This window comes from Leucoraja erinacea, chromosome 26 (genome assembly GCF_028641065.1).
Source record: "Leucoraja erinacea ecotype New England chromosome 26, Leri_hhj_1, whole genome shotgun sequence".
NCBI lineage: Eukaryota > Metazoa > Chordata > Chondrichthyes > Rajiformes > Rajidae > Leucoraja > Leucoraja erinaceus.
The window spans coordinates 28,777,767-28,789,462 of NC_073402.1; the positions used below are offsets into that span (position 1 = coordinate 28,777,767).

At 47.3% G+C, this 11,696-nt stretch overlaps 1 protein-coding gene across 1 annotated transcript; it reads right to left on the reverse strand.

Moving 5' to 3' along the window:
* Nucleotides 1–238: 238 nt before the first annotated feature.
* Nucleotides 239–10,242, reverse strand: LOC129709906 (dynein light chain Tctex-type 1-like). The gene is given in 6 exon segments (XM_055656591.1): nucleotides 239–1,805; nucleotides 6,929–7,006; nucleotides 7,706–7,829; nucleotides 8,872–8,913; nucleotides 10,058–10,162; nucleotides 10,165–10,242. Coding segments are annotated over 6 exon segments (483 nt in total). The 5' UTR covers nucleotides 10,228–10,242; the 3' UTR covers nucleotides 239–1,734.
* Between the last annotated feature and the right edge of the window lie 1,454 nt (nucleotides 10,243–11,696).

Below are 11,696 nucleotides of genomic sequence, written 5' to 3' on the forward strand. Positions count from 1 at the left end.
ACGGGATACTGAGTTGGATGATCAGCCATGATCATATTGAATGGCGGTGCAGGCTCGAAGGGCCGAATGGCCTACTCCTGCACCTAATTTCTATGTCTATGTTTCTATGTGGTGACATTTGTGTACTGCCTAGGTGAGGTCTGCTGTCTGATTCTGCTGGGTTGCATGCAAAACAAAGCATACAAAGTGAAGATAGACACATGGGGCATATGTGACAAAGTAGCATTCAATCAATAGATTAGATTAGATTCAATTTTATTGTCGTTGCACTGAAAATGGTTTAGCCTGCAGTCATAACATAGAATAAATAACAAAAACACACACAAAAAAAGGTCCCAAAGTCCTTGCCTCTTTCCTCCTTGCTCTCCCTCTGCGCTGAGGCGATGATGTTGTGACCCCGCCAGGTGATGGTGAGTAAGTCGGTCCCGAGGCTGAATGCGAGCTCCGCGAACGGGCCGGTTCAAACTCCGCGGCCCGGGGCGGACGAAGCTGCCGCCCTCCAGTCCAGCGGGCGAAGCTGTTGTTGCGGGAGCTCCGGAAAAAAACAGGTCTCCAACCAGTGACCTGCGAGCTCCCGACGATGTCGTCCACTGAGCCCGCAGCGGAGGCTCCAAAGTCGAGATCTGTTTGTTTTTTCCCTATGGGGGCGTCAGTGTGATGAGTGGGAAGAAACTGCAGATACTGGTTTACACCGAAGATAAACACAAGATGCTGGAGTGACTCAGTGGGACAGGCAGCATCCATGGAGAGAAGGAGAGAAGAAATGGGTGATGTTTCGGGTCAAGACCCTTTTTTCAGACTGAAGAAGGGTCTCGACCCGAAATGTCATCTATGTCTTCAATATGATGAGATTCCTCTGCGGCTGTGTACCTTACTGGATGTTGCCTTAATGGAGTATTTCTCCCACGCCTGAGTTGCAACTTATACCAGCCACGCTTTTTCACACAGAGAGTGGTGAATCTCTGGAATTCTCTCCTTCAGAAGGTAGTTGAGGCCAGTTCATTGGCTATAATTAAGAGGGAGTTAGATGTGGCCCTTGTGGCTAGAGGGATCAGGGGGTATGGAGAGAAGGCAGGTACGGGATACTGAGTTGGATGATCAGCCATGATCATATTGAATGGCGGTGCAGGCTCGAAGGGCCGAATGGCCTACTCCTGTACCTATTTTCTATGTTTCTATCCAGCTCCTCTCTTCTGGTATCTCCCAATCACCCAATTTAACAATCCCATACACAGGGATATCTCTCTAATTTTATTTGGTAGCAGGTTTAGTTTGGGTGATACAAATGAGTCGGAATAATGGTAAGATTAAGTTTCAATTCATCAACATTTACACAAAGTGAGCAATTGAATTGAACAATACTTCCCCTAAGTACTTCCGTCTGAAGAAGGGTCTCGACCTGAACCATCACCAATTCCTTCGCTCCATAGATGCTGCCTCACCCGCTGAGTTCCTCCAGCATTTTTATCTGCCTTAGTACTTCCCCGAACATTGTTTTAATAGATTAGTACCAATGGTATAACATTTGAATAATTGGATTGCAATGATTTTCAGTAAGCCATTCATGTTACATCCACTTTATACAGTTGCCAAGTTACAGTTATGCAATACAGCGTTATTGATGGAGATCAGCACTTAATATTCAATTAATCCTGCTATAGGACACTCAAAGAACAATTCTGAAAATGACTGAAGTAGTTCACACATAACATGTAGCAGTCGGTGAAGCGAGCCCTAGACACCAAGCCCAAAGATGCTCACAATGCAGTACATAGTCTTGTTCTCCCACCGCACTGTGCAACTTCCTGAAAGTGAAAAAAAGTCTTTTGACTTCAGAGATACAGAGTGGAAACAGGCCCTTCGGCCCACCGCGTCCATGCCCAAGACTAGCACTATCCCACTAGGTGTTTTCAATTTTACACCAATTAACCTGCATTTCAAGTCGTCAAGAAATTTTATTGTCATGTGTCCCAGATAGGACAATGAAATGCTTGCTGCAGCACCCAACAGAGTATTGTAGGCATAAATACAGAAAAATCAGTGTGTCTATATACCATAGACCTTATATATACACATAAATAAACAGATAAAGTGCAATAGGCTATAGTTCAGAGTTTGTTTGAAGTTGTGTTTAATAGTCTGATGGCTGTGGGGAAGCAGCTGTTCCTGAACCTGGATGTACCAGATTTCAGGCTCCTGTACCTTCTACCTGATGGCAGCGGAGAGAAGAGTGTGTGGCCAGGATGGTGTGGGTCCTTGATGATGTTGGCAGCCTTTTTGAGGCAGCGACTGCGATAGATCCCCTCGATGGTAGGGAGGTCAGAGCCGGTGATGGCCTGGGCAGTGGTTACAACTTTTTACAGCCTTTTCCACTCCTTGGAATGGAGTGTGGGAGGAAACCCACGCGGTCACAGGGAGAACGATAAGGAGGAATTTCTTTAGTCAGAGGGCGGTGAATCTGTGGAATTATTTGCCACAGAAGGCTGGAGGCCAAGTCAGTGGATATTTTTAAGTAAGTTTATTGGCCAAGTATTCACATACAAGGAATTTGCCTTGCTGCTCCGCCCACAAGTAACAACGTGACATACAGTGACAGTTACGAATGACACAGAAAACACTAAATATTAATAATAATAAAACATTAATGATAAAAACACCATTGATCAAGCATGTGAACCAACAAAATACCAGGTCAAAGGGAGGCTACAGATTTTTGGCTCTTGAGTAGAGCAACTACTCGTGGATAAAAACTGTTTTAAGGCAGAGGTAGACAGATTCTTGATTGGTACGGGTGTCAGAGGTTATGGGGAGAAGGCTGGAGAATGGGGTTGGGAGGGAGAGATAGATCAGCCGTGATTGAATGGCGGAGTAGACTTGATGAGCCAAATGGCCTAATTCTGCTCCTATCTCTTATGATCTAAGATCTTATGACTGGTGTTGATAAGCACGGTCAATTTTCCCCGGCAGCCCCCACCCCCACTCACAGCTGGCCAGGTAGGCGGGTGAGTGTACTGTTTAGCAAAGGGTCTTGTTCCACCACTGGTCCTTGTCTGAGATGGATCATGATGAATCTTTTATGATCTGAAGCTGTGGAAGGGATTGACGGGGAGCTAGACTCCTGGCTCCTAACAATCTGACAGTGCACCCTGCTGGACAATGTAGCATCTAATGTGAACATGGCTAAGCCTTAGACATTGTTCCCACCTGAGGTCACAGTGCTGGATGTAACTCAGAGGGTCGGGCAGCATCTCAGAAGAAGTATCCCGACCTGAAACGTCACCCATCCACGTTCTCCAGAGATGCTTCCTGACCCACCGAGTTACTCCAGCACTTTGTGTCTCCTTGTGTTTAAACCAACATCTGCAGTTCCTTAGGTACACAAAAAAGCTGGAGAAACTCAGCGGATGCAGCAGCATCTATGGAGCGAAGGAAATAGGCACCGTTTCAGGCCCAAAACCCTTCTTCAGGCTGAAGAATACGTGAATATGTGAATATGTAAACATAGTACATAATGGGGGAAGAGAAAAAAAAATTCAATAAATAACAAAAAGTTGAAATAACAAATAATATAGTCTTTTGCAATTAAGAGCTCAGAGCTTATTCGTTGTTGTGTTTCATCAATGTTATTATCTGAATGGTGGCCGATTAGGAAAAGGGGAGATGCAACGAGACCTGGGTGTCATGGTACACCAGTCATTAAAAGTAGGCATGCAGGTGCAGCAGGCAGTGAAGAAAGCCAATGGTATGTTAGCATTCATAGCAAAAGGATTTGAGTCTAGGAGCAGGGTGGTTCTACTGCAGTTGTACAGGGTCTTGGTGAGACCACACCTGGAGTATTGCGTACAGTTTTGGTCTCCTAATCTGAGAAAAGACATTCTTGCCATAGAGGGAGTACAGAGAAGGCTCACCAGACTGATTCCTGGGATGTCAGGACTTTCTTATGATGAAAGACTGGATAGACTCGGTTTGTACTCGCTAGAGTTTAGAAGATTGAGGGGGGAATCTTATAGAAACATACAAAATTCTTAAGGGGTTGGACAGGCTAGATGCAGGAAGATTATTCCCGATGTTGGGGAAGTTCAGAACAAGGGGTCACAGTTTAAGGATAAGGGGGAAATCTTTTAGGACCGAGATGAGGAAAACATTTTTCACACAGAGAGTGGTGAATCTCTGGAATTCTCTCCCCAGAAGGTAGTTGAGGCCAGTTCATTGGCTATATTTAAGAGGGAGTTAGATGTGGCCCTTGTGGCTAAAGGGATCAGGGGGTATGGAGAGAAGGCAGGTACAGGATACTGAGTTGGATGATCAGCCATGATCATATTGAATGGCGGTGCAGGTTCGAAGGGCCGAATGGCCTCTACTCCTGCACCTATTTTCTATGTTTCCTAGTCCCAAACACTGAACGTTCCCAACTGGAGCAGGAAAGAGGAGCAGAGAAGATGCTCTGTGTTGGGGTGAAGGTGCCTCGTTACAAACTCTCTTGCCTTCTCGCTGCCGACAAGACTCCAAGGTCAAGACTTCTCTGAAGGTCTGAAAACTGACAATCTTGCCACTGAACTTAATACAGACACAAAATGCTGGAGTAACTCCACAGGTTAGGCAGCATCTCTGGAGAAAATGGATAGGTGACGTTTCGGGTTGGGACCCTTCTTCAGACCTCTACTCCATCGCCACAAAACTCGATGTTCAACCCTCTTTTCCCTGTGAAGGATGATTTATGAAGGATGATCTTTGCTAACAGGGTGCTGACTCCTGTGGATCTGAACGGACTGAATTGCTACTGTCTCGGGAAGAAATGCAAGATGGAGTGAGGTGGAACAGTGACATGTTCGACAGTGACAGAAAGACTGGATAGACTCGGCTTGTACTCGCTAGAATTTAGAAGATTGAGAGGGGATCTTATAGAAACGTACAAAATTCTTAAGGGGTTGGACAGGCTAGATGCAGGAAGATTATTCCCGATGTTGGGGAAGTCCAGAACAAGGGGGTCACAGTTTAAGGATAAGGGGGAGATCCTTTAGGACCGAGATAAGAAAAACATTTTTCACACAGAGAGTGGTGAATCTCTGGAATTCTCTGCCACAGAAGGTAGTTGAGGCCAATTCATTGGCTATATTTAAGAGGGAGTTAGATGTGGCCCTTGTGGCTAAAGGGATCAGGGGGTATGGAGAGAAGGCAGGTACAGGATACTGAGTTGGATGATCAGCCATGATCATATTGAATGGCGGTGCAGGCTCGAAGGGCCAAATGGCCTACTCCTGCACCTATTTTCTATGTTTCTATGTTTCCATGTTCCCAAACACTGAACGTTCCCAACTGAAGCAGGAGAGGAGCACAGAAGATGCTCTGTGTTGGGGTGAAGGTGTCTCGTTACAAACTCTCTTGCCTTCTCGCTGATATTGAATGGTGGTGCAGGCTTGAAGGGCCAAATGGCCTACTCCTTCACCTATTTTCTATGTTTCTATGTTCAGTGGGAGCACAGATACCCTGGATGGTCTCAAATGTCCACGATCTATACAACGCACACAATGATTGTATCGGTTGAATAACCATTCTCATTCTTGTCCGTACAGACCTTGAGACGTTTACACAGTTTCTGGCTGTTTAATAATTCACCTTCCCCCGCTGCAAAGGGATTCGATGCTTCATGGCCTATATTTTACTCTGCCCATTTGTCAAGACATTGCCAGGCAGTAACTCGAGGCAACGACCAACATTGGTTGAAACAGCATGTTCTACAATTCATAAATGTTGCTTAAACTGCAGCGGGGGCTTTTCATAAATGCCATGTGCAGAGCTGGGAGAAACTTGCACATCTACAACTCAACCAACAAGATTTAGTTGTTGGTGCACAAAAAAATGCTGGAGAAACTCAGCGGGTGCAGCAGCATCTATGGAGCGAAGGAAACAGGCAACGTTTCGGGCTGGAACCCTTCAGGAAGGAAATAGGTAACGTTTCGGGCCGAAACCCGGAAGGGTTTCGTCCCGAAACGTTGCCTATTTCCTTCGCTCCATAGATGCTGCTGCACCCGCTGAGTTTTATCCAGCATTTTTGTCTACAGCATATTTTGTAATGTTTCCCAATCTAACACAGCCCATTCACACTTAAGCCAACAATGACCACTCTACATTTCCTTGTGCATTGCCCGCTTTGATCTGTCGTTTTCACACCTCATCCTGCCATATCTCTAGTTTCCTCTCTCCCCGTCTCTCAGTCTCAGGAAAGGTCTCAACCCGAAACGTCGCGGAGTCCTTCCGCTCAGCCAACAATGAACGATTTCCTTTGGGCATTGTCTGTTTTGATCTGTCCTTATCACACCTTAACCTTCCATATCTCTAGTCTCCCTCTCCCCAACCCCCGAGGGGTTTCGGCCCCGAAACGTTGCCTATTTCCTTCGCTCCATAGATGCTGCTGCTGCACCTGCTGAGTTTCTCCAGCATTTTTGTGTACCTTCGATTTTCCAGCATCTGCAGTTCCTTTTTAAACAATGGTTCTGTTGTTGAACGTACTATGATGCTACCTCCATCTCCAGAGAGGCTGCCTGACCCGCTGAGTTTTAAACCCCTGTCCCACTGTACGAGGTAATTCAAGAGTTCTCCCCAGTTTTCCCCTGATCCGAACTCGGAGAATGTCCGTAGCGGGACCGTGGGAGTTCGTGGATGCCTCGTAGCGGCTCGTAATGCTGCTAACGGTAGGTACTCGGGACATCCGCTAAACTCGTGACGTTTGTTCATCCCTGCAAACAAATGTCCACGAGTACAAAAATACTGGTGATGAAAAAAATGGTTACTTTTTACTGGTACGAGCCGCTACGAGACATCCACGAACTCCTACGGACCCGCTACGGATATTCTCCGAGTTCGGATCAGGGGAAAACTCGGGAGAACTGACTCCCAATAGCAATGGGTGAAGTTTGTTCTTTCTTACCGTCCATGGAATTGTCCCAGAAGCACGAACTGGCAGTGTGTAAGCCCGCTCCATTCTTTTGCATTATAACACAGGTCACTGAAAAATGGGAGGAGAAAAATCGTGTAAGGCAGAAACTGTTGCAGTTGCTGGAAATCTTGAAATGAAATAATTCTGGAAAAGCTCGTCAGGTCAGGCAACATCTGTGGTACAAAAAAACACAGGAACTGAGCGGCAAGGTGGCGCAGCGGTAGAGTTGCTGCCTCACAGTGTCAGAGACCCGGGTTCGATCCTGGCTACCGGTGCTGTCTGTACGGAGTTTGTACGTTCTTCCTGTGACTGCGTGGGTTTTCTCCGGGGGCTCCAGTTTCCTCCCACACTCCAAACACATGCTGGTCTATCGGTTATTTGGTCTGCTCAGACTCGGTGGGCCGAAGGGCCTGTTTCCATGCTGTATCTCTGAACTAAACCAAAACCAAACTAATCAATAACCCTTCATCAATTATATTTATTGATTAAAGGTAATTGATCTGAACAGCAGAGTCCAAAGAGAGGTTTCCTTCAGGTGCTCCAGATTCCTCCCACACTCCAAAGACGTACAGATTTGTAGATTAATTGGCTTTGGTAAACATTGTAAATTGTCCCTAAAGTGTGTGGGATAATTTTAGTGTACGGGGATTGATGGTCGGTGGGCCGAAGGGCCTGTTTCTGCGTTGTATCTCTAAAGTCTAAAGTATAAAGGCTGGATGATAGAGATTCAGTGTCAGAAATACAAACTATGAGATGTAAAGAACTCACCGATATATTTGAAGGGCTTGGCCAACTTGGTAAGTTGGTTCAGACACTGCTCCACCACTGAGGATGTCCACTGGTTCACCTTATTGTGTTGATAGGCATTTCCTCCTATGGTGTTTTCCACTGCCTGTAATATTAACCCAGGAGACGTCAACAGAATGAAAAATGATCAGCAGGTCAAGGAAAACCTGGCTCAGAAATGGAGTCAAAGCACTCAGAGGGTGGTGGGTGTATGGAACGAGCTACCACTCGATTAGTACAGGTGTCAGGGATTATGGGGAGAAGGCAGGAGACTGGGGTTGAGAGGAAAAGATAGATCAACCATGATTGAATGGCAGAGTGGGCTTGATGGGCCGAATGGCCTAATTCTGCACCTATCATTTGTGAAGGAGGGAGTCGAGGCAAAATGTAGAAACAAAAAACTGCAGATGCCGGTCAATACAGGAAAAGACACAAAGTGCTGGAGTAACTCAGCAGGTCAGGCAGCATCTCTGGAGTTTTGGGTCAGGATCCTTCAGACATATTGTGGGTGTGGGGGGTTAATACTAGAGAGGAGGGGCGGGATATGTGACATTTCACGTTGAGACCTTTCTTCAGACGGTACGAAAGATTCAAGATTCAAGAGAGTTTATTGTCATGTGTCCCTGATAGGACAATGAAATTCTTGCTTTGCTTCAGCACAACAGAACATAGTAGGCATGAATACAGAACAGATCAGTGTGTCCATTATATAAATATATATACACATGGATAAATAAAACAGATAAAGTGCAAATAAACAGATAATGGGCTATTAATGTTCAGAGTTTTGTTTGAGTTGAGTTTAATAGCCTGATGGCTGTGGGGAAGTAGCTATTCCTGAACCTGGACGTTGCAGTCTTCAGGCTCCTGTACCTGAAGGTAGCAGGGAGATGAGTGTGTGGCCAGGATGGTGTGGGTCTTTAATGATGCTGCCAGTCTTATTGAGGCAGCGACTGCGATAGATCCCCTCGATGGTGGGGAGGTCAGAGCGACATTGAACAGACATTTGGACAGGTGCGTGCAGAGGTTTAGGGGGTATATGGGCCAAATGTGGGCGGGTGGGACTGGTGTAGATGGGACATGTTGGTCAACATGGGCTGAAGGGCCTGTTTCCGTGCTGCACGACTCCATCATTCAGCGGCACTCACTTCTTTAATGATGGTGCTGATGTCATCAACGACAAAGGCAACCTGCGGGAAGATAGGAATGAACTTGGTCACCATGATGCATGTTTAACATGTCTGGAGTTCATGCTACCCCGTTGTCTCATGCAGTGTGAACTGCTAAGCACACACATACATATACACACTAATACACACTAATGCACTAATACACACTACCACACACACACACACACTACTACACACACAGGTATATCTCACCACCTCAACACCTGTACACATAATCCTGCATCCACTTTCTTCCCCTCCCTCACTCCTCCATCCTATCCCCTCCACCCCCACTCTCTGCCCCCTTTTACAAACTGCTCCCCCCCCCCCACCACCCAAGGATAAGGGGGAAATACTTTGAAACTTCCTCTCCTGGTTCCCACCCACCCCCATCCCAACCTCTCCCAGGAACTCTCTGGCACGGAGGGAAGGGCCGAATGGCCTACTCCCGCTACCTATTGACTACGTTGGATGGTGGCGTAGCTAAGGTAGAGTTGCTCCCTGACAGGGAAAGGCAGCGCCGGGGACCCCGGGTTCGATCCCCGTCTACCGGTGCTGCCCGTGTGGAGTTTGCACGTTCTCCCCGTGACCTGCGTGGGTTTTTTCTCCGAGATCTTCGGTTTCCTCCCACACACTCCAAAGACGTACAGGTTTGTAGGTTTTATTGGCTTGATAAAAATGTAAACATGTCGTCCCGTGCTGAGTGATGGTCGACCTAGATAGAGTACTACATCCAGATCCAGGTCCAGATATCTGGGTTTAAGAAACAACTGCAGATGCTGGCAAATCCAAGGTAGACAAAAGTGCTGGAGAAACTCAGCGGGTGCAGCAGCATCTATGGAGCGAAGGAAATAGGCAACGTTTTACAAAAACGTTGCCTATTTCCTTCGCTCCATAGATGCTGCTGCACCCGCTGAGTTTCTCCAGCACTTTTGTCCACACTGTTTCCCAGCCCTTGCCCCAGAAAGTCGTGCCTTTGGCAGGCAATCGCTCCACCCCGACCATGCCCCGCTCTGTACCGGGGCCAGGGGTTTAGACAATAACCAGAGCAACTTGCAACCAAAGACCCACTCTCTCATCGCCCATGCACAAGCGTCGCTTTTGAAGCTGGAGCGAGTTTCTCAAACGTACAAAAGAAATAGTTTAATCGCAGTTTGCCAGTTACCTCCTCCGCCTGCTGAAACTCATCCATGGCCGCTCCTTGCAGTCCCGCCGTTACCACAACAAAGGCAATCACTAAGGAGCCACAGCGGGCCGGGCCGGGCCAGGCCGGGCCAAGACAGGCATTGGTGGACACATCCCTCCCTGCAAAGCAAACCGGCCCGCCTCACTCATCCTCGTCCCGGGACGGTTACCTGTTGCAACTCACACTCACACACACTCACACTCCCGCTCACACTCACACTCACACTCATACACACTCACACACACCCATACTCACTCCCACATACTCCCACTCACACCCACGTACACTCACACACACATACTCACACCCACTCACACTCACACACACACTCACACTCCCGCTCACACTCACACTCATACATACTCACACTCCCGCTCACACTCACACTCCCGCTCACACTCATACATACTCACACACACCCATACTCACTCCCACATACTCCCACTCACACCCACGTACACTCACACACACATACTCACACACACATCACACTCACACCCCCACACACTCACACCCACACATACTCACTCCCACATACTCCCACTCACACCAACGTTCACGCACTCCCATTCATATTCACACTCACACCCACACCACGCACACTCGCTCACACACACACACACATTCACTCATACTCACTCCCACATACTCCCACTCACACTCACACACACATACTCACACCCACTCATACACACCCCCACACACTCACACACACATACTCACTCATATCCGCACCCATACTCACTCCCACAAACTCACACTCACACTCCCGCTCACACACTCCCACTCACACACTCATATTTACACTCACACCCACACCACGCTCACTCACATTCATACTCACACTCGCACTCACGCCCACTCACTCTCACACACACACACACTCACTCACTTACACACACTCACACTGACTACCCGGGTCTAAACCTTATTCTATTTATCACGTGTAGCCGTGATTTTTCCTTCGCTCCATAGATGCTGCCGCACCCGCTGAGTTTCTCCAGCACTTTTTGTCTACCTTCGATTTTCCAGAATCTGCAGTTCCTTCTTAAACACCATGTTTCCACCCTGTCTCTCTAAACCAAAATTCCTGGGATGGCAGGACTTTCATATGAAGAAAGACTGGATAGACTCGGTTTGTACTCGCTAGAATTTAGAAGATTGAGGGGGGATCTTATAGAAACTTACACAATTCTTAAGGGGTTGGACAGGCTAGATGCAGGAAGATTATTCCCGATGTTGGGGAAGTCCAGAACAAGGGGTCACAGTTTAAGGATAAGAGGGCTTTTAAGGCCGAGATGAGAAAATCATTTTTCACACAGAGAGTGGTGTATCTGTGGAATTCTCTGCCACAGAAGGTAGTTGAGGCCAGTACATTGGCTATATTTAAGTTAGATGTGGCCCTTGTGGCTAAAGGCATCAGGGGGTATGGAGAGAAGGCAGGTACAGGATACTGAGTTGGATGATCAGCCATGATCATATTGAATGGCGGTGCAGGCTCGAAGGGCCGAATGGCCTACCCCTGGCACCTATTTTCTATGTTTCTATGAAACGTTGCATATCTCCTTCGCTCCATAGATGCTACTGCACCCGCTGAGTTTCTCCAGCACTTTTGTCT